We start from the raw sequence: 22,668 nt of genomic DNA, 5'->3' as shown, positions 1-22,668 counted from the left end.
TTTGCACTCTGCATTCTGCATTCTGGAGCACGAATATCAGCCTTCCGTCCGCTTTCCATCAGACTTCAGATTCTCGACCGACGACCACCGGTTCTCGCCGCACCTGCATCGACGCTCTTCTTTGCACTGTGCCCCGTGTCCCGTGTCCCGATTGAGACGTGCCCTTTGCTCTGTGCTCTCCTCGTTCTCGCTCTTGTTCCCAGCGCAATCCAGCTCTTGTCTCCCCCACAGCCTGAGTGATCGATCACCAAGCTCTGCTCCTCGCACCTGTGCAGCCATTTCCATCTCCATCATCTCGACCCCGTGCCGCGTGCATCTAGATCTCGACCCCTCCCGACCGACGCTCTCATCCGTTCGTCGGCGTCTCGGTCTTGTCACCGATTCTTCTCTCTCGACTTTTAGTCTGCGGGCCCTTAATACGCAGTGCGAGCCCACGCGACTATCTGTCTGACTAGTTTTCCCATCCACATTTCAATCCACACACACACACATACTCTCACATATTCTCCTCCATCACAATGCCCGAGGTAGCTTCGCGGTCTAGCGCTTCGCGCGGCAGAGGCGGCGGCAGAGGCGGCCGGGGTGGCCACGCTGGCAGAGGCGGCCGGTCTTCTGCCACCAGCACCAGAGCGAATGCCGACGACAAGGAAGCGTCGTTTGACCAAGAAGGCGGCGATATTGCCGAGCTGCGGCACAAGTACGGCTCTCTGGTTTCTCCCATCCAGGACATGTTTGAGGGCTGGTCAGAGGTCGACATTCTGTATGCTTTGAAGGAGACTGACGGCGATGCCGACCAGGCTGTGGCCAGAATTCTTGAAGGTATGAGCTCCCATTTTTTTTTCGTTCCCTCCCCTCCTTCTTCTCCAATTCAATTAGTGTGATGTGACGATGCTAGGAAAACCCCTTGGCTCTCGTGCTCAACAACCAATTGCTGTCCCGCCCCCCAACCAGCGCCCGCTCTTGAGAAAATCTGCCATTGCTGCTTCCAGTCAACTAACATCTGTCCTTCTTCCTCACAGGCTCTGTATCCCAGTGGGATGAAGTCCCCAAGAAGTCGTCACGCTCAAAAGCAAAGGATGTTGCCCCCGCTCCTGTCGAGACTGTGAAGCCCACTCGCCCCTCCCGGAATGAGGCTACCAGAGGCCGTGGCAAGCTGTCCGCCGACAGAGGCTCTCGCCCTTCGCGTGGACGTATTGTGTCTGGTGCCAATGGTTCTCGCTCGAACAAGGACTACTCTGTGCCTACCGATGAGTCTTTCGCTTGGGGAGGCGTCACTGAAAACTCCAACTCTACTTCTGCTTGGGGCTCCAATGATACCCCTGCATGGGGCACAACCGACACTTCTGCTTGGGGATCCAACGACAATGATACTCCTGCTTGGGGCTCTACTGATAACTCAGCCTCTGTCTGGGCTGCTGTCGACCAGCAGCCCGAGGAAACGCCGGTGGTCCCCGAGCCTGCCAAGCCCGCTCCGTCGACTACCTCTACCGCAAAGTCTTGGGCGAGTTTGTTGAGAAAGCCTCCTGCTCCCAAGCCTGTTGCGAAGCCCAAGGAGGCCCCCGCCCCTCAACCCGAAGTCGAAGAAACCCCCGAGGATATTCCTACCGCCGAAATCAAGACCGCCGCCGAGTCTGACGCTGAACCTGAATCCACACCTGATGCCGAAACCGCTGAATCCAACGAGCCCATTGATGATACTACGCCTGTTGCCGATGACGAGCCCATCGAGGCTCCTGAAACTGTTGAATCGCAATCTTCTGCAGTCGAGGTCGTCGAGCCTCACCATATTCCTGCTCAAGTTCCCGTTGCCACTCCTCTACCTGTACACAAGCCGGCTCCAATTCCTGCTGCTCTTCCTGTAGCTGTTCCCGCCGCAATTCCCGCTGTGGTCCCCGCTGCGACTCCCGCCGCCGCGCCTGCCGCCATCCCTACTGCTGTTCCCGCCGCTGTCTCTACACCTGCCGCCACCCCTGCTGCTATCGCCGTAAATGGCCCTGCCGTTACACCTTCCAAGACCGCGGCGCGCCACGCTGGTGCCCAGCGCCGTCTTCTTGATCAAGAGGAAGCCGTACGGATGCCTAGTAACCGCGAGGTTGACCGTGCTGCTGTTCAATTTGGCCTGTTCAACCTTGGTGCTGGTGACGAGGAGCCCCAGGAAGAACGCGAAGAGCCTCAGCCTGCTAATCAGACTGCTCCCGTTGTCTCCGTACCCGAGTCTTTCTCCCAGAAGCTCACCCCCACCGCTGCTACAGTTCCTAACCCTGTTGCTGCTCCCACTCCCGCTCCTTCTCATATTCCTGCTCCTGTTCCCGCTCCCGCCCCCGCTTCTTCAGTTACTCCCGCCGCCGCTGTTCCCCCGAACAATGCCCCTACTTCTATCCCTGCTGGTAAGTCATTGGCCGTTACCCTCTGACCATTTAGTTTAAACGTGATTGCTGACACGGTTTTTTCACTGCAGTTTCTCAAGGAAATCTCGCTGGCTCAGCCCCCAGCTTTAGCCGTGACCTCCACTACAACCAGAAGCAATACGAGTCCTTCTCCCAACAGCTTCCCCAGCAGCCCCCTGCTACCGATGGCTTCCCCGCCCAACAGCCTTCTCACCCCGCCAACCCCTTCTCTACCGCCCCTAGTGATTACACTGCGGCCTACGCCGATCAGCAGCGTGGCACTTACGGAAACTATTACAACCACAGCTACGGCCAGACTCCTCAGGATGGTCTCCCCCCTGCTGCCGGCCAGCGCCCCTTCATGAACTACGGCAACCCTTCGCAGTCTGAAGCCGCTGTTGGCCAGTACCCCCAGAATTCTCGCTTCGGTGGTGTTGGTGCTGATGCCCAGAACAGTGGCCATAACACACCCACTCCTGCTACCCAAACCCAACCTCAGCCACCCTCGACTGGTCCCGCTGCCAACAACCCACAGAGCCAGTACCAGCAGCAGCAGCAACAGCAGCAGCAACAGCAGCAGCAGCCTTACTCGCAGCAGCAGCCCTACTACCAGAACCACTTCTACCCCAACTACTACCCCTATGGTCAGGGTGCTTTCTCTGGTCCCGGTGGCTATGGCAAGAACTCCATGTACGGCGGATACCCTGGATCCTTTGAGCAGCACAACAACTCATCCACTGGAGGCTTTGGCCAGAACGCCCATCGCGATAACGGCATTGCTTCTGGATCTGACTACAACCGTCAACAGGGCGCTCCTGGTCTGGGTGGCTTTGGTGGCGTCCACGAGCCTTTCTCTCGTGGCCCGTCTGGCTACCAGTCTCAGGCCAACCAGGGCTACAACAACCCGAACCAGAACGCTGTGCCTGGTGCCGCTGACGACCTCAAGGCTCCCTTTGGCGAGACCAAGGTCGGCGGTGCTGGCGGCCCCTCGCCTGCTCTGAGCGGTGCTCGTCCCGGCTCTGCTGCTAACAATGGTAGCCAGACCCAGGGTGGTCTTCCCCCGCAGTCCATTGGCGGCGGCTACAGCGGCTACCCGCACGCTCTGCACAACACTTACGGCGCCGCGGGCCAGCACAGCAGCTATTCGTCGTACCAGAACAACGGCGGCTTCGGCTACTACAACGGTCAGCAGCAGCAGCAGCAGCAACACCGCGGTGGTGCTGGTGGTGGCTGGGGCGGTAACTACCACTAAGCCTAAGCTGGTGGTGGCTCGTGAATGGTGATAGTAGTCTGTCTGAATCATCCTGTCCCTCTTTGTTTTCTCCTCCAGTTAGTAGCATGCAAAACAATGTGAGGCTCCGATGAACCAGCGCAATACGGCCTATTTCGAATGTCCATGGTAAGGTCTTAGTGCCTTTTTTCTGTCTCCCTTTCCCGTCTCTCTATTATCCGAGAGTGTATGCTCACTCTTGAACCAAAAAAAAGACGCTTTTCATTCTTCTGTGTTTTTTTTCTACACCATTTTTTTCGCCCCCCTCCCTCCCTCTCCCATTTTTGTCATCTCTGCGTGTGTATCTTGGGCTCATTATTCCACCAATATTCTCTACGTGTTCCTCTCTCTCGCCCATTCGTCCTTTTTCTATCTTTTGCTGCTGTTTTTTTTTAAACTCTACTGTTGTATCGTTTACGCACAACTTAACGTCATGAATCTCCCGGGGTTTTTTGTTTCTCTTTTCTTTTTCTTTTTTTTTTCTTAGGAGGGATGAAGGGAAACCAAAGGCGTTTTTCTCTTTTTTTCTTTTGCTTTTGTTTTCGAGGGACTTACATACGTTTTTATCTTTTTTTTTCCGAACTTTCTCTCTCTCTCTCTTTCGTTTCCTTTGCGAATCTACTACATGCGCGACCCTTTGCTTGGGCTACGCCCCTCCAGATTCCCCCTCTCATTCACGCCGTTTGCCCATCGGGCCTATTTTGCATATTCATGTTCATGTCTGATGTCCTCTGTTTCTCATCACAACCCCCCCTTCCTCCCGCTTCTGCCTCTCCTCTCCATGTATGTCGTTTGTATTCTGTGACTGATGATTTACGCTGCTGCGTCGCTCTCAACTTATCCCAACATGTGTACCTTTTATTCTGTTTCATTGTGTGTTTTTTTACCTTTGGTTCTAGGGTCTTCATTTTTCTTGATAGGCAAAAGAATGAAAAAAAAAAAAAAACATTGCATTTTCGTGGTCATCTCCTAATCTGCATCTCGTAAATCACTCATGACTTGAATGAATAGATTGTTTTTCGAGGAAATGGCTTACCATGTAACTATGCGTATCGTCATATCGTGTCATTTACCGTCTCTATTTCCGTTATGATTGCTCATATCCCAAACGCCACGTTTGTAAACAACCAACCCAATAAAAAAAAGTCCCCAACTCTTGTTTCTCTCTCTATTTTTAGGAGATCATCTTTCCTAGCCTTTCTTCCTTTTTCTTTCTTTCTCCGTATACTTTTAGCAAAGGAGCTCAGAAAAAGCCATCTTCGGGACGAGGCCGGCGAGGGATATTGACAGACCCGCGCCGCGGTCGCATCACAGGCGTTTCAGGGTGTGGTGGAGGAATTGGGCGCCTGCCCCCTCGGGTTATCGGCGGTCGACGGGCCCCTACTGCCACGGGCTCGTGTCCACGAGGGGCCCAGTCCCGTTCAGGTTCAGGATCCCGGCCTCTTTCTCCATCTCGATCTCCGTTGCGGTCGTGAGCCGGCACACTGCGGTCACGGCCCACCACACTGCGGTCGCGGGGCGCTACACTGCGGTCACGGGGCACAGTACTACGATCGCGGGTGCGATTCTGAGCTCCATGACTCCAGCGACCTCTTTCTGCAGAGCCAGGGCCGAGGTCATAGCTCTGTCTATGATCAGCATGTCGCACAGCACGGCCACGATTGTGCTCGTGAACATAGTCGTCATTGTCGTCAACAAAAACATCGTCGTTGTCGTCATCGCTGTGTCGGAATCGGGTTGATACGTCGTCATGGGGCCTGTACATGGGATTGTTTCGTTCTTCTGCACATCCACGACGATGCTTGCAATGAAGTATGCCACTAACAGCATCGTTTGTCCATATCGCTTTACAGAGGTAGCACCACTGGGTTCCACATGAGCCTGCCACGATGTTAGCTGATAATCACGTAAGGGAAAAATTTGTCGAGGGTGGGAAATATACGTACACGTTATGTGGTTACACCCCGATCGCAGCTCCACGGGGCTGTCACACACTGGACAGTTCCTAGCCACTCTTTGGATAGTTGCTACAGACGCCCTTTCTTCACGACCTCTTCTTGAGCCAATTCGATTATCATACTCCGAACATGACATATCCTCATGCCAGACTGTAGCATGCAAGATGCATTGTCTCAACTTACACTCATCGCACTCCATTTGTGGACATTGGCTGAGATGAATCTGGCCAGAGAGACAGCCAGGTCGGATGCACCAATAAAAGTTGGGAATGTTGCGAAGAGCAGAAGTTGTGAGTAGCATATCAAAACGCTCCCAAAGAGAAGGTCTTGCCCATTTTCGCACATGGGACGGTGTAGGTGTTGCCTTGCATGTTGGACACACAATGGCGGTCGGAATTTGGGCACCTATTTCAGTTGCTAACCATTTGTTTGCGCATGTGGTGCACATGGTGACGGCATGATTGCACTCTGCCGTCAGAGGGACAAACTCATGCTGATGGCGGTTCTCAAAACAAACTTCACATGTCATTGTTCCACCGAGAATCCATTCTTCTTGAGCAAGGAAATCCATGCGGAGGTTTGTGGGTATCTCAATGTCAATGAGAGATCCCCAAGACATCCATTCACTATCCGGGTTCGATGTGTTGTAGACATATAAATCGTGCGGCTCTGCAAAAATCTGACTCTGTTGAGTGATATGAGTTCCAGTGATGACCTGCTTGATAAAGCGGGCTTTAAGGACTGTTGGGGAGACAAGTTGTTCCTGCTCGTCGTCTTCGTCATACTCGTCGTCGTCTTCAAGTGAACTGTGAAAAAGATAGCGGCGTGTGGTTCCAAACAAACGGATAGATATCATGCGGCCAGGTCGAATGACGAAAATGCGGAACTTGGAGCACAGCCAAAAGTTTGCAATGTCGATGAGTCGCCAATCTTCTCCTTCAATCGCACCAACACGCATTCCATTACAAGCCTCGACCAGTACTCGGTCTGAATCATCAAGACCCAGAAGTTTAGCCACTATGACTCGGAACTCTCCAACAGAGATACCTTCTTGGACTTGTTCCTCCAGCATCCTCGTTTTTTCATTCAATCGTGGTAAAATTGATGGGCTTGCTGATCCTGCGAAAGTAATCCTTGGAGGGCCATCGTTTGAGACGTCGTTGCTTCTACCGGGACCAACAAGACGATAGTAATAGGTGCCATCCTCATAAACGCGGTGTTGCATGCGTAGAGCTTCATCACCTTGAAAAATGTTGACCATGAAATCACTCAAGGAAAGGCCCAATTGCATCATAAGAGCCTCGCCCACGCGAGCCAGTGGTGTGTTTGGCCGGAGTTTAATCTTGACAGTATCGGCGTGCCAATCAAGGTCAGTAAGCTTGAGGATGATGAGTTCTCCAGCCGAACTATTCGTGGCAGCAGCCGAGGAGGGTCGAGGGATCATGAAGTGGGAGCGATCAGGATGTGCTTGTTCCTGAGGAGTCAGGAGCATGTCATTTTTGGAGTGTTGTTGATTTTGTTGATACTGGGGCTGGGCGTGTAAGTTGTACTGTTGTTGCAAGAAGCTTTGTCTTCGAGTCTTTTCGATAACTGGCGGAAAGTCGCTTTGCATAAGGCCGCTACGTCGATTTCGCTCAGGAGCAGATGGGGTTTCGGCTTGGTACATGCTTGATCGGCGTGGTCTCTCAAGGGGAACTTCGTTTTGCAGCAAGCTTCCACGTCTAGGCCGTTCTGCGGGTCGGTCTCCTTGTTGAAGCATGCTCATACGTCTGGGTCGTATAGGTATAGTAGAGCCTTGGGTAGCATCCCAGGAATGGCGAACTGGTTCTCGATCTCGGTCCCTGTCCATTTGTGCGAAGGCAGCTGAGGAGGAAGATGGCGGCGGGATGGCAGATCGCGGACTCTGAACAAAACGAGGTTCATCTCTATCATGGTCATGTTCGTAGTCACGATCCCCTCCATAGGTGGAATATGCCGGAGTTCCCCGAGATTCGGTAGTCGAAGGAGGGGGCCTAGGTGTTGTCGAGACTGTAGATCGGCGGGAATAAACGGACGATGGCGGGGGATTGTAAGAGTCGCGGCGGGGTCGGATATAGTGATCTCGAGGGGTAGCAATGGAGCGTTCAGTGAAGGCATGAGGGCTTTGTCTTCCATTGCGGTCTGGGGCAACACTACCGGCGGCAGCAGAGGTGGAGATCGAGAGAGGGATGCCCGCAGTGCGGCCGCGAAGGGTCCGGCGCTCGCCGTCCATATTTCAGACGGTGGGATTTCGTTCGGGAATGCCAAGGACCGTGTGTAGCGGTTTGATGTCGGAACTGTTTCAATATTGTCTAGCCTGGTCGGGTTGGGTTGGGTTGGGCTTTGCTTGGTTTGGTCTAGTGTGATGGCTACCAGATCAGACTGTAATGCGTTAGGATGATCCACACGAATTACTAGGGAGGTTTGAGCGGTGAATGGGGCTTCAGACAGTCAGCACCGGTATTTAACTGTCGAACTTTCAACTAGTGTAATAGTCTAAGTAGACATCACTTGCTGGCGAGGATAGGCTTGTGTGTGTATCCGGGGTTCGGTATCGAGACAGTTACAGGCACAGTCACAAGCAAGCACAGACACAACATGAACGCAAGACAAGACTTGCGCGCACAAAAGACTATCGGGCGATAGGGCGGTGGTGGGCAATATTTGGGCGAAATATCATAAGAGGCAAGGCGGCGTCAGAATGGTCAGTGCGACAGGAAAGTGTGAAGAAATAGAAAGGCCGAGAAGGGCAGAAGAGCGATGATCGAATATTAAAGAGGAGATCAATAGTTGGAGAGGGAAAAAGAGCATTGGGCGCGGGGAAATTTTTGTAGACGTCGGCGCTGGCCGCTGTGAGCTTTATCTGCCTGGCAGTTCCGTTGCTGGCTGGCAGGCTGGGTCCCGTGGGATTGATTTTGTGTAATGAAGCTGTGCAACAAGGGAAGCTGATAATGTGTTTTGCGTCCAACTATATGTCTCCAAATGTCTCTGTTTATTTGTGAGTTTTGGGTCTATCTGGGCTTGCGTGAAGAAAGAAGGGTGTGATAAAATGGCGGCGGGCAAAGTCGGCGTGTCGATTGGTCGATGCTGAGCACCGCGTTTTTGGCAGAAGATATTCAGTAAAGATGACAGCGTAGAATTCCAACGCCCCAGAGGTTTGATGACGAAATCGAAAGGCAAAAAAGAAAGAGATTGAATTAAATGACGGATTTCAACAAGCGACATGCAAGGCATGCAGATTTGAGACGACAGGCAAAGAACAAGGCAAGAGACAAGGATTGAGAAATGGGGGGGCCGCCGTATCGATATCGATGGGGGAAGAAGAAGAAGAGGAAATGATGATGATGATAACAATATTAATTGCAAACGATGGCGTTGATGATGAGGACGATGATCGTTATGGAGATGAAGGAAAGAAAAAGATTTCACAGGCTGAGGCAGCAAGAACTTTTCATTTATGACTGCGTCTATCTCGGCCTGACTGGACTGATAACAGGGCAACCAGCGGCAGCTACCTAAACAAAATTCAGTCAAATGGCCTGCCAGCCAACCAAACCATTGAATGAGCAGGCCGAGAACAGCAACAGCCGACAACAAGCCAGGCAGTTGCTACCCTTTACTCCAGCCTGATTATGTCAGCTGCAACACCAGCCCTGCGTTTCGTCACGTCGGCCAGTTATCCAAGTACCCAAGACTTGCATACAATGCAAGCTATAAAGCTATGCAAGCACACTACGCACCTGTCTCGCCTCTTCCTCGCTGCCTCTTGTACCCTCACTGCCCATCCGCCCTCCACACGGTACATCGACTCTGCTACACGCACAAGTATTTGTCCTCTCCATCTGCAGGCCTCACGGGACAGAAGTGCCACACACCAATGCCAGCGCCATGCCACCGGTGATCTGCTTGGGTCTGCCAGCAAGCAAAACACAAGTCCCAAGAAAGCTAGCTGGTTGTTAAGCGAGCACAGAGAACCACAATCTCAGGCTACACACAAGCAGAAGGACCGATCGCTGTTCTGGAATCTGTCCATGTCTCACAGCTTTGCAAGGTAGCACGCGGGACAATGACGACAACAACATCGGCTAGCTGCAGTCATATTATACACGTCTTCTCAGTCTTACTTGGTGCGGGGCCGAGAACAGCGAACAAGTGATGCATAACATTTCTAGAATCTTGGGATTTCTTCAGCCAAGCCTTACTTCCCTTCATTCCTTTTTTTAATAGACATGCGGCAGCATCGGCGGCCCAACAGACGCCAAATTAGAAACAGATAAACAAAACAAACATGATAGCCAGAGTGTGACGACACCGGGAATATAAAAAGTCGGGGTAGTGGGTGGAGAGGAAGGGGGAATAACAGCAAAGAAGAGCAGTCTAACAGGACCCGAGTATCAAAGAGCCCCAGAAAACGACCGAGATTCCCAAACTGAGGAGAAGCAATATTGTCAAGCCTGGGTTTTGATATCAGGGTGAGCGTGAGTGTAGAGGTAAACCTGCATAAGGATGCGGGTACGATAGTCTAGATCGAGGTTTTTTTTGGCAGCCCCTATTATTGTGACGGGGGTCTGGTTCGATGTATTTTATTGAGCCCAGCCGTCTGCGGAGGTCCAGGTCGAGCGGCAGTACGTGCTGTAGCCGTCTGTACATCGGTTCGAATATTCGGCCCAACGCCGTATTTACACGGGGACATTGCGGAACAGGTACGAAACGGACTCGCCTATAGTAAAAGAAGAGAGGTTCGTTAGAAACATGCGTCCTATACAAATCGGCTAGGCTCTACCAGAGAGAATTGGTCGGGGAGTCCACTTACCATTGTGGGTACGGCGAATAGCCTCGGCAATGGTCGGACTAATATCAATGACACGCAGCTTTGAGCAGCGGTTGAGTTTATCGCCCAGCGGCACAGTGTTGGTCACCACCAGCACGGACAGCTGACTCGCGTTGATGGTATCAATGGCGTTGCCGGAAAGAACACCGTGTGTAACAAGCGCAACAACGGACTTGGCTTCGTGCTCCTTGAGGACAGACGCGGCCTTGGCCAGGGTTCCTACGCGGTATTCGTGTTAATATATTGTGAGCGGGGGAAGGGTTGATTTCCTCCTTCGTGAGAGAAGTAACACCACATCCACTCATTTGGGCCTCCTTTCACTTACCACAAGTATCGGCAATGTCGTCAACCAAGATGGCATGCTTGTCCTTGACGTCACCGACCAGGGTCTAATGCCAGTCCCGTCAGTAAATGTGTCTTTGCGCCAAGCACGTTTGTTTGTTTTAGATGCACAGTGAAATACATACCATACGGCCAACAACGTTGGGGCGGGGGCGCTCCTTGTGGATAATGGCAAAAGCAGTGTTCAGATGGTCGGCAATGGAGGTGGCACTGGAGAAATGTTAGTGGCGAAACCAGTGGCTCCGAGACCCGGCCAGTCTATGTATAGTAGTAGGCTCAGTGGCCGGATGGCTTGTAACTCACCGCTTGGCACCGCCAGCATCCGGAGAAACAATAACGCAGTCGGAAACGTTGATGTTCTCACGGATCCAGCGCAGCACGGACGGCTCGGCGTACAGGTTGTCGACGGGCACTGAGAAGAAGCCTTGGATCTGGTTGGCGTGCAGGTCCATGGTGATGATGTGGTTGGCGCCGGCAGTTTGTAGCATGTCGGCCACGAGGCGCGCGCTGATGGGGGCACGCGACTTGTCTTTCTTGTCCTGGCGAGCGTAGGGGTAGTTGGGAATGACGGCGGTGATGCGACGGGCACTAAGGCGGACGGGTTAGAGTGAGACAGGACCTCGGATGAGCCGAGCCTGGGATATACGGAGCTTACCTAGCTGTGCGGCAGGCATGAATCATGATCAACAGCTCCATGAGTCCGTCGTTGATGTCGCCGGGAGCGGTCGACTGGATAATGAAGACATCCTCATCACGGATGGACTCGCCCATGGTAAACGAGGTCTCCTGGTTGGAATACTGCAGCGACATGGTTTTCGACACCTCGATGCCCAGGCTATACACAATCACGAGTCAGTCAAGGCCGAATGAGCGTCATGGGTGGCCGGCGGGGGACCGGGGGTTCGGGCAGAGAACCGGAGCGTACCGTTTCGCAATGCGACCGCTGAGGTCGACATGGCTGCTGCCGCTTATCAGCTTGATTTCGTTGGACATGGGAGTAGGCATTTTGGCTGGTGGTGAGGAGAATTTGCGATCGGGTGATGGTGATGACGAGCAAGCGCGAGGAAGGAAAAGAAAAAAAAAAAGAGGGAAAAAAACAATGAAAGCTTTGACTCGGAACAAAACTTTAACGAGCGCCAGTCACTAGTTAGCAGAACGAAAAAGGTTATAGAGCAAAAAAAAAAAAAGAAAGCAAAAAAGAGCCGGAAGGGTGCAGGTTCACTGGTGACGTTGGCGCCGAGGTTAGAGAAGCCGGAATAAGGCTGTATTTGGCCAATATGACGAAGCAAAAAAGAAAAGACACCGAAGTTCAAATCCGTGTTCGACACTAGTTTCCCGCCGCGAATGAAAGCTTGATGTCAAGATCCAAAGACAAAAATCACTCTTGCAGGCATCTTCACTCAATGCGGAACCAGGCGCACCAAGGCCGAGACCATTCCCGGCTCTGAGAGAGGCTTGGGATGAGACCCAGTTGTTCTTTTTCGAGGGATCGGGGACGTGCTTATCTGAGCGTTCTGTGATTGGTGCGATAAAACATAAGCACAAGGATCAAGCAGCCCCCGCTGCACGATTCCCAAAACCACTTCCAGGCACACGTGGAGCTGGATACAGTAGGGTCTACGTGAAGGGTCTGTCCTGCAGATGACTAGGGTCTGGGAACCATGTAGCAGGGCTACACGCCATGAAACCCCCATTTGCAATGGCACGATCCGCCAACCCCACGTGTAAGTCGTTCTAAAAAAAGAACAGCCCAACTACAGATCAGGGGGAACAAGGGCACAAGGTTCTCGGCAGATGGTCTCGCCATAGCACCCGAAGTCCGACTTGCTCTTTGGTCCGTAACAGCAGATCAAACCACCAAGTCTGGCTGTGCTTGAACGCCCTCCCCTGGTGCCAAGAATAGAAAACATTCTGGGGAGGCATGAGAACCCGAACATCACTAGACCAACCTGTCCGAAGAAGACACACGCGCAAGTAACAGATTCATTCGGATCTGCCCCCCCTTTCCTGCCTCCTGAAACAGTGTGGTAGCATGTTGGGGTGTCGTGATCCCAATACAGTCTAGGAAGGCTTTCATGCGCTGATATCTACTACATACAGTATATGCCGTCATCCGGGATCTGATGGATCTTCAGGGGATTTGGTGGGCGGAGTGGAACTGAGTTTATTCTTGTGCATAATGTGGCCGTGTTAACGTGGTATGATGGGACGGACGACCGGGGAAATGTAGTCGCATCAAGAGGCACAAAGGTGTGAGAGGCAAGAGGGCATTGTTTCTGGTCATGGTGATCAGAGCAAAACTAATATGAACTTCGGGCTCAGATAACTACTATCATCCGCAAACAGCCATTTGTATAAAGACCAGTTCCATCATCTCTCTCTTGAATAGGATCTCGATCTTAGTATCCTCACTCTCACCATTCATTCTTGCACATACACCCACCGCTTAGCTTAGTCTAAGTCGCCTCTTTCGTTACCTTGCTATTTAGCTGGCTGGCTTGCTTTCCCTCGCTCTTCACTACCACATCATTACTGCTTATCCAGCTGAGCCTGGCGTTCCTATCGTTCATACTTTCTATCATTTTTGAAACCCTTTTTTGTACATTTTACGCGTTTATCATGGTTCGGTCTACTAACATCCTGCTGGCTGCTATCGCCGGCCTCAGCGCCGACGTGTTTGCTGCCCCTCAGGGAAACACTGGCACAAGTACAATGGTCACTGCCACCAGCACCGGCACTGGCGAGTTGGTAGCCCGCACCACGCCCGACCCCAACATGCTGATTCCCTCAACTGCGCTGACGACCGAGTCGCTGTTGGAGCAGTACTTCAACTGGTTCTATCCTTGGGGCACGGACCACAACGGCTCGGCACGCATGGCCCGGTCGCAGATTACCTTGTCCGAGGAGACTGAGACTCTCACGCTCAACGCCAGCCGTGTCGATGGCCAGGGCCCCGCGTCGTCGGGTGGCAAAGAGATTGCTATCCGCTACCTGTCTGGTGCTGTGCACGCCAAGCAACACTTCACCGTCAACCCCGGCGGTGGTATTACCTACAGCGGCGAGTTCAAGGCCCCCGTTGCCAAGGGCACTTGGCCCGCTTTTTGGCTGACTGCCTCCTCTGGCTGGCCCCCGGAGATTGACATGGCTGAGTGGAAGGGCTCTGGCAAGATCAGCTTCAACACCTTCAACACAAGCAGTGAGGTCCAGGCTCTCGACGTGGACTACCCCAATCCCGGCGAGTGGCACAAGATCCGCTGCGAGACCATCGATGCCAACGGCAAGGATGTCCAGGTCAAGTTCTTTATGGACGAAAAGTTGATTACGACCCAGGTCGGCAAGGGCTTTGTCGGCAAAGCCATGAGACTGTGAGTGCCTTATAAAAACAACCAAGAAATCCTGGAGACCGACTAACATGTCTTTAGTATCATCAACCTGCAGATGGAAGGGTCTTCGAACTCTCCGGGTCCCGAGGCTGGTAAGTCATTTCTTTACTGAGAATACACATTCCAGGACAAAGCTAACAATGCTGCCAGACACTCTCTACGAGATTCGCCGTGTTTCTGCCTACAAAACTACCAAGGAGACAAGCTAAAGAGAACCAACTATAACTTGACCCGGCCACGATCCGTTGTCAGTGGAGACAGGATTTCCGTGACACAAACGCTTTTTTTCACCGTACATACATACTTATACTGGCACAAGAGATATATCTTTTGCTAGTTTCATTTCCTTCATACATAACTTTTTCCTTTACATTTACACATCAAGACAACAACTTTCACCAAAAGAAAACTTGCAAAAAAAGAAAATCATGCGTGAACCCGAAATGTTCGAGTGTCCGTCAAAAAGCGAGCTCAGAACCGGAGTCGAACCGATGACTTTAAGAACTGCAGTCTCACACGCTACCACTGCGTCATCTGAGCCCTGGTAAGCTGAAACCGGTAAGACCTTATAATGGAAACGCGTTTTTGGAGCGGGAGGACCGGGGGAGGACCGGAGCTTGCTCCGAGTCGATCCTCGGTTGTAGTTGTCTATTTTTAGCATCATGTGTCATATTAGTTGAGTGGGAATCGACCGATGCCGATATGTAGATGTCAAATAACACAAACAAAGAGAAAAATAAGGCATAGGAGACACATCAAACCTGCGCACTTCTGTAATTTCATACTGTACTGATATAGGCAAAGAAAGGCCTTGTTTCGCACGATCATGATCTTTGTTGTTGTATGGCCCTCCATCCAGCCACCTCAGCCACACGTCACACGTGGCTGGGCGCGGCTCTGCACACAAAATAAAAGAAACTAACCCCCACCTTTAATAAATATGAGCCTTCTTTTTTCTACACCGAATCGAAAACCTAACGTCACATAAGGAAGAGATTCAGAGAAGCCCATTTGAAGCTAGCAAGCCTACTCCTGGACGAGTTGAGAGCCTACTCCGCTGTTCGCCTTGCGGATGCTGACGTCCATCACCCATGCTCCCGGCACATGGCCGACAAAAATCCTCGCAACGGGTCATCCGACCTCCGGGCTAAGCTCGCCCTCCACCCCCGATCCCGTGACGAGTTCCTCTCCTAGACTCCCACGCCCTCGCCCCCGCGCCTTACGAGAAGTGGGATGTCCAAGGACGCATTTGACAAACTGGCCACCGCCATTCTGCCATACGAAAGAGAGGATGGCTCCCGCCACATGCCGCGAATTAAAGATACCCTGGCCCCGAGGGCCCCCCAAAGAACTCCAACTCCCAAGACGCCACCTCGGCTTCTTGGTTCAATGCAGAACCGACCACGGGGACTTCTTGTCCTACCACGAATGATTTTAGTACACTGAGACGTCGCTGTATTGCGCCTGTGGCCGACCAAAGGCCTCCACACACTTGGCTGCGTGTCCAACCGTGAGGGAACGGCTCGCAACCCTTGGACGCCCCTGAAGCCTCGGGTCCCTAGACTTCGTGCTTGGGGCCCCTACGGGAGCGGCTCGCCTCTGCACCCTACTACACAAGACACAGTTCCTCCATGATCTGTGTCCTCTATTTCACATCATCGGTGGGATACCCGCTGAACAGGACCCACCAACCCCTACTCAGGCTCTCCCGCGAGACTTTAAAAACAATAAATAAATAAATAAGGAAGATGAATCTCTTCTTTTCCTTTGTATTTGGAGTCTCAGGCGGGGAGCACGCCGTGGACCAGACCGATTCGGTCTCCCACAGAGAATCGAAAGTGCAAACAGCGCATATCGACAATTATACTACATTCCAAAGGAAAACGGCATCCGGGACTACTGCCAACGCTTGGAAAACTACCGCAAGCTCTTGCACGACATGAAAGTCATAAGCGTCGATGTTGTGGTGTAACCCTATCCCTAACCTCAACACCAGCTCCACCCCTCATCCCCCTCATAAATACCAGTAGATAGCACAACTTACCTCAGTATTTATGAATAAAACCCTCAGTTCGATTCACAGTCGAATACATACCCACAAACAGGGTGTCCACGGGCAGCCTTACTAGGCAATCGTCACGCACGAAGAACCAAGGCTTCCTTGCTCTAATGGGCGTGGTGCCGCCCGCTAAACAGCCAATATGGACCGTTCGCTCACGGCACGGTATCCAATCCCACAAACACATCGACATACCATGATCCGCTTCACACCGGGACAACGCAGGACGCGACACCAACTACACCGCACCCGGGGGGGACGCGGTGTATGTTTTGGTATAGCCCTGCAGTCAGACGGGGGGAACGCAGGACGCGACACCGAGCACACCGCACCCGGGGGGGCGACGGTATGTTTTGGTATAGTCCTGAAGTCATACGTGGCTAAGCGCGGGTCCGGCTCCTATACATATATAGAAGAGACAGGTATTTCAGAGGGACAAATCCTCACATTTAATAAAAACGAGTATTCACTCACAGAATCTTGGTCAATATCACGTAATAAACTCTAAGCATGATGGCAGGATGAAGGACAACTATCTGGCAGTATCTCATCTGGATGAGTTGTAGAGTATAACTGCCAGCTACGGCAATGAGAATGGAAACATGGATGAAAACACTTATTCAGGATAGCGGTGATTTGGTCTCCCATCACCCATCGTCCCGTTACGGCATGAATTCAACTCAACATGTGAACAATTTGTAAGAAGCAAAGAAACTAGAGGATAACTTTTGACATTGGCTATTGAAGAAACGAGAATACATTATATACGCTATGAAGAGTCCGGGGAAAAAAAAGTGCGCCACCATTAACTACGCCTGTGACTTGGAATCACATGAAGATGAGGAAGTGAACCCTGGCCGAGTTGATGCATAAGAAGAACAAAGAAGACGGAAAAGAAGAAAATAGTAGTTATAAACACATAGGAAAGAGAAGAAGGGGATGGGAGAAAAAAAAAGGCCTCCCAAAACAGGAAAAGAAAAGAAGGGAAAAGAAATGAAAAGAAAGAAGAAGAAAATGATTAGGACAAGTCTTGTTACAAGCATGTCCATTCGGCAAAGACACACCATCTCGCGGTGCGGTCGGCAAGAACTAAACCGCGCCAAGTACCCGTCTCCGAGCACTTAATAATAGTCTCCCAAGTACCGCCATCACTAGCGTCTTCATCACCAACACGCGAGCTACTGGAGATACCCTTGCGCTCTTCCTTGCGCATGAGACGTAGGATCTTACCGCCAGGGGTTTGAATGGCCAGCTTGGCCGGCTTCTTACCGGCAACCGAGCCCGATGCTGAGCTGGGGTTCGAAGAGGCCGCGCTGATGCTCATGGCCGAGCCTGGACGGTTGTAGAGCTGCGCACTGCCGTCAGGGTTGGAAGCAGGTGTCAATGCTGACTGCGGGCCCGAAGTGTAACTAGCGCTCGGGTGTTGGCGGATAGCAAAGACAAAAGTGTTGTTGAGCGCGAGGCGCTGACATTGTGGCTGGACGACATAAATGTCATGGCGCTGGGCATGAGGAGTGGGATGGCGCGTGACAAAGTCGTACGGGGGGTTCTCGCCGGAATGAACGATGGGAATAGCAAAGGCAAGGGGGTGTGGAATATCGCGGATAGTGTGCATCAAGCCACGCTTGCCTGCATACACCTTGAGAACACCAAAGCCTTCATCGCCAGGAAGAAGGGCTTTGATGGTGTATCTCTTGACACCACCATACCATTCGGCTTGAGTAAGAGCTCTCTTGTGAACAACCTCCCCATTTTCAAACGTGTCGCCATCGTTGTCACGGCTGTAACCGCTTACTTCAACCTCAGCGGCGAGTTCAACATCAGCAGGGACATTGACTTTGAGTTGAACCATCTCCATATCTTGAATACGGCCAACAGACGAATTGTAATCAACCATCTCAATGCCACTGCGGAAGAAGGGCGGGCAAACAGTTGGCAGGTTAAACAAAATATCGTGGGCAACTGGCTGGCAGAAGTGCTGGTGTCCGTGATGTTCAGGGATATGCGTCCAGCAAATCTCGCTAGGAGCGGTCAAAAACCAGAAAAAGTCTGCGGAAGAGCTCCCGATGCTAGAGTACTTTGCTCGATGGGGATTCGAAGGACTAGCAAGACAAGTATCCATCATACGCCACTCCCCATCAACAATGACGGCGTTCCACCAGTGGTTGGATCGTGGTAAGTTGCCCGCATCAAGCCCCTCGCCGGGGGTTTTGAGATACCCGCGAACCAATTCACAGACGATACCAGCAGCTTGGCACATTTCAGTAACCAAGGTAGCATATTCCTCAGAACAGCCCCGTTTGGACTCGAGTGTGCGGCGGGTATCAACTACACCCTCGAAGGTCTCCTCCCAGCAAATCTTTTCAGAAACCCATGTGAAAATGGCGCGAAGTTTCTGGAGATCGCTGCGGTACGGCCGGCATACGTAACCAGTGGCAACTTGAGCAGAGTCAGCCGAGGGCGGGATGTTGGCCAAGAAACGCGAGTTCTTGTCAACAAGGTTCAAGTTCATGGTAGGGACATGCATTGGATTCTGCACAGGATTTCCATTGGCATCCTCATCTCCATGCATACTGGAGTACAGTTCGTCAACGGCATTGATAGCAGGGTAATCCAACATGCGAGCACGATCCATACGCTCGTTGCGCTCGATGCGGCTGAGAGAGTTAGAACGGTTGACATCACGACGAACCTGAACCCAATCCACAGTCTTATTTGCCCCCATGTCGCGCGCTGCATCGCGACCAAATGGACTGTTGCGGTTGCCAAACCCGATTGATGCATTTCCAGAGATTGCGTTAGTATTACCGGCGGAAGTGTGCAACCCACGGGAGGCGGGCGCATTGCGAAGAGGAGAATTTCGCGTAGGGGTTCCTTTATCACCACCAGTAAAGGCAATACTGCTACGACCACTAGCAACACCAGTCTTTGCGGAGTCAAGGAGCTTCTTGAAGATACTCCTCTTGGGTGTTCTGGGTTGGACCAGGCCACCCAAGCCTGGTGCCTCATCCTGCCAGGCCAATTGGGACTGGGATCGTGTGGGAGAGGCGTTCGACGCATGACTACTATGATAAGTGACACCAGTAAATGGAGAATCGGGTCTATCAGCGTCAGTCTCGTGAACTCCCAGAGCACTTTGAGCTCTACCACGATGCCTCTCAAAGCTTCCAGCACTAGTCGCACTGAGTGCTCCGGCAGATGCCCCACTCATTAAACTCCGGTCGCTGGTGGAAGTAGTTGCTGTACTCTGAGTGGTAGAAGAGGTATTCGTCACGTTCGTCTTGGTGGTAAAGGTTCGGTTGAGGATGTCATAGGCAGACTTCCGAGCACGGATTCTCCTAGAAGGTGTTGACGGGGTAGATGTGGTGCTTTCCTTCGAAGGGCTAGTAGGTAGATTAACACTATCAAAAGTGTGCGTCTTCTTAATCGAGGCCGGTGGATTGTCAGGGTGAGCATTTTGTTGATGCATTTGTTCAAGGCTCTTCTCCATTCTTTCAACGTAGCTGCTAAGCTCTGGAAGAGGGTTCTTTTCTACCGGCTGCTTGTCATTTTGAGAAGCTGCTTGTGATGAGCCAGCGCTCCAAGTCTCGTACCCAGAGTCTTGCGCCGACAGTCCCATAGCTGTCTGAGGTCTCGCATTTGACTCTTTTCTGCTCTGACGAGATACCATCTCCAATGAATCAGGTGACCAATGGGCTTCAGGATCGGCCCCATCCATGACGCGTGAAAGGCGCAGTGTTTCCAGCTGTTCCATCACACCATCCATAGCTTCTCGGAGGGGGGACGGGGTCAAATTAGGTGGTGGCATGGGTGACGTAGATCGTGGAGTCTGTGGCCGAAATCGATTATTGGATTGCGTAGCTGATGCAGATGCGACCGAGTAGCCTCTAAAGCGACCGTTAGTCAAAGGAGGGCCGTTTGACCGGGATGACTGTTGTTCCATATAGGAAGTTTGTGAGCCATTGCGAGAGATTTGATTGACTGAGGGATCATAAGAGACCTGAGAACCCTGTCTAGACAAATCGGCTCCTACACGAGAAGTATTGGATACCTGTCGAGATATGTCGCTGCCTCCCATGTAAGATGTCGCGGAACCTTGCCGAGCTACATGACGATGCGGAGGAGGAGGCGGAGGTGTGCTGGCCATGTCGCTAGAGGGCTGAGGTTGATCATATGTAGGGGGTTGCGGCGAGTAAGGGCGAAATTGTTGATCATTGGGATAGGAAACCTCATGTGAAGGCGGTTGTCCTGGGGATGGAGATCGTCTGTTGTAGGTGTTTTGGTGGCTGGGCGGAGGTGGAGCTGGAGAAAGAGCACGTTGATCGTAAGAGTTCTGCCGGAGCGGAGCAGGGGACGCAGCTCGGTGATATTGATCATGCGATTGTTGGTAGTTATTCAAGGGAGCAGGGGAAGCAGCACGAGAATAACTGTTATATCCGTTCGGACCAGGTGAAACGCCCCGACTCTCAGGCCTATAGTGAGAATCAGAATGACCCATACTGTAGTTATTGCTGAATGGAGCAGGAGAACGAGAACGCTGCATACCAGCATTGTCATAGTACTGTTGTGGTGGGGGGGCCGGCGATACTGAACGTCGCATATTGTTGTGGTAGTGCTGATGAGACGGAGCTGGAGAAGCGGACCGCTGCATACCATTTCCGTAATAGTGTTGCAAAGGCGCAGGGGACGCCTCCCTTTGCGCATCGCGCCCATGATAGTAATCCTGGGGTGGTCCGGGGGATACAGAGCCTTGCATACTATTGTTCCGATACTGGTGATGAGGTGGCGCCGGAGATGCAGATCGTTGCATGTTACCACCATAGTAACTCTGTTGGGGGGCAGGCGAAACGGATCTCCGCGTCATTCTCGCATTATTATTATAAGATTGGGGAGGAGGGGCCGGAGACACAGATCGGTGTCCATGATCTTGATTCTGCGAAAACGGTGCAGGTGAATGAGATCGAGACATGTAGTTTTGTTGAGAAGGTGCAGGAGAAACAGATCGGCGGTGGTTGTAATTCACCATCTGTTGTTGTGGTATCGGGGGTGTAGGTGAAGCTCCGGGGGGATAATAAGACTGTTGATTTTGTATCCCAGATCCGGGAGAATGAGAGTCTTGTCTGAACTGGTTCGAGCCTTGGGGGGCACCCTGAGGCATGTATTGGCTTTGACCCCGACCATGATGCCCTTGCACAGCGGGAGAGACCTCTCTTGAGTTATAACTATGTGGACTAGGTGCCATCTCGTGTCCAGAATATCCCCTCGACGGAGGAGCAACTGCATTGGGCGTATATCCTTGATGATTGAGAGCAGGAGAAACTGATCGGGGAACATAGGGGGCCTGTTGGGGTGGTGGTACAGGAGACACTGCACGGTTGTTGCCATATTGCAGGTTCATGTTTTGCGAGCCATTGATGCGCCCAGTGCCGTTTCCATAGGTAGTGTTCATACGGTTGACCGAGGGAGCGGGTGAAGTGCTTGCGGGAGGTCCGCGGTTCTTGCGTGCGAGGGAAACGGTCTTGGGTGCCGGTGGTTCTACTCTGGGTGCTGGAGGTTCTTTTCCACCACCAACGTATGTCACGGGTTGCTTAGCCGTGGTGTAATGAGGCGCCTTGGAATAAGCCTCAAATGGCTTCCGGAAGCTTTTGCTTTTAGTCGCTCCTGTGCCGCCTGGTGCCGGAGCATTATTCACGGGCAGCGGGCTCACAGATCGTGTCATCGGGCGAAAGCTTTCAGGCAACACTTCAACAAAGTTGGAAGGGAAGGATCCTACGGTGCGACGGTCGCGATAGAGGCGGCCTGTCCACCATGAACCATCTCCAGCGTTCAGACATTCGATCAGGTCGCCTTCCATGAAGCCGAGATCTCGTTTACCCTGCGTGCACCGGCTTTGTCAATATTATTTCTTCTTGCCCTCACACTCAACATCAAGACTCTAAATTCTTACCTCGCCGCCCCAAGAATACACAGCCCTACACCAGCATGGAAAGCTAGTTGGCAATGGAGGAGGAGCTGCCATGGCGGGAGCTTTTGCGTGTCGCACAAGAGCTGTGAGGTCGAGATTGTATGTATCTGGCGGTGAACACGAGCAAATCCTCGTTCCGTGACGGTTCCAAGCTGCAGAGATGATGCGGAGATATCAGATCAAAAGTACTGCCGTGCGGTCTATGCAGTTGTAGTGGGTGTTGGTTGGTCGACTGGCGGATGTTCGGTTTGGTGATCTAGTCCCTGGTGTTGATATTAGGTTGATGGTGATCGTAAGCGTCTGTGACGGTCTGCGTATACTTGCATAGGGATGTGCTCCGCAGTGTAAACGAAACCAATCAAGCAAGCTGAGCAACTGAACAGGAAAAGGCAAACAAAAAGGACAGAAGAAGCCAAGACAAGAAGTCACATCCGCAGATGGGCAGCAAGAGTGAA

The 22,668-nt window shown here is 52.1% G+C and overlaps 5 protein-coding genes across 5 annotated transcripts; 2 read left to right on the top strand and 3 right to left on the bottom strand.

Moving 5' to 3' along the window:
- Positions 1 to 518: 518 nt before the first annotated feature.
- Positions 519 to 3,639, top strand: BROUX77_001384 (uncharacterized protein; the record flags this gene model as incomplete). The annotated part of the gene is made up of 3 exons (XM_073745807.1): positions 519 to 819; positions 1,020 to 2,387; positions 2,459 to 3,639. 3 exons carry the CDS (start codon positions 519 to 521, stop codon positions 3,637 to 3,639), a joined length of 2,850 nt encoding a protein of 949 aa, XP_073609619.1.
- Positions 3,640 to 4,900: 1,261 nt separating this feature from the next.
- BROUX77_001383 (uncharacterized protein) lies at positions 4,901 to 7,866 on the bottom strand (the record flags this gene model as incomplete). Its single annotated transcript, XM_073745806.1, has 2 exons — positions 4,901 to 5,538; positions 5,604 to 7,866. 2 exons carry the CDS (start codon positions 7,864 to 7,866, stop codon positions 4,901 to 4,903), a joined length of 2,901 nt encoding a protein of 966 aa, XP_073609618.1.
- A 2,446-nt stretch (positions 7,867 to 10,312) lies between these two features.
- Positions 10,313 to 11,811, bottom strand: BROUX77_001382 (uncharacterized protein; the record flags this gene model as incomplete). The annotated part of the gene is made up of 7 exons (XM_073745805.1): positions 10,313 to 10,353; positions 10,447 to 10,683; positions 10,790 to 10,853; positions 10,932 to 11,016; positions 11,110 to 11,394; positions 11,462 to 11,641; positions 11,732 to 11,811. The coding sequence occupies 7 exons, from the start codon at positions 11,809 to 11,811 to the stop codon at positions 10,313 to 10,315; spliced, it is 972 nt and encodes a 323-aa protein (XP_073609617.1).
- A 1,614-nt stretch (positions 11,812 to 13,425) lies between these two features.
- Positions 13,426 to 14,398, top strand: BROUX77_001381 (uncharacterized protein; the record flags this gene model as incomplete). Its single annotated transcript, XM_073745804.1, has 3 exons — positions 13,426 to 14,171; positions 14,229 to 14,281; positions 14,340 to 14,398. 3 exons carry the CDS (start codon positions 13,426 to 13,428, stop codon positions 14,396 to 14,398), a joined length of 858 nt encoding a protein of 285 aa, XP_073609616.1.
- A 2,883-nt stretch (positions 14,399 to 17,281) lies between these two features.
- BROUX77_001380 (uncharacterized protein) lies at positions 17,282 to 22,267 on the bottom strand (the record flags this gene model as incomplete). Its single annotated transcript, XM_073745803.1, has 2 exons — positions 17,282 to 22,123; positions 22,196 to 22,267. 2 exons carry the CDS (start codon positions 22,265 to 22,267, stop codon positions 17,282 to 17,284), a joined length of 4,914 nt encoding a protein of 1,637 aa, XP_073609615.1.
- Between the last annotated feature and the right edge of the window lie 401 nt (positions 22,268 to 22,668).

Source organism: Berkeleyomyces rouxiae (genome assembly GCF_048999995.1).
Source record: "Berkeleyomyces rouxiae strain 22BRR77 chromosome Unknown BrBRR77_ptg000001l, whole genome shotgun sequence".
Classification (NCBI taxonomy): domain Eukaryota; kingdom Fungi; phylum Ascomycota; class Sordariomycetes; order Microascales; family Ceratocystidaceae; genus Berkeleyomyces; species Berkeleyomyces rouxiae.
Note: the sequence above shows the minus strand (reverse complement) of the source record. Positions and strands in the feature narration are given on the sequence as shown.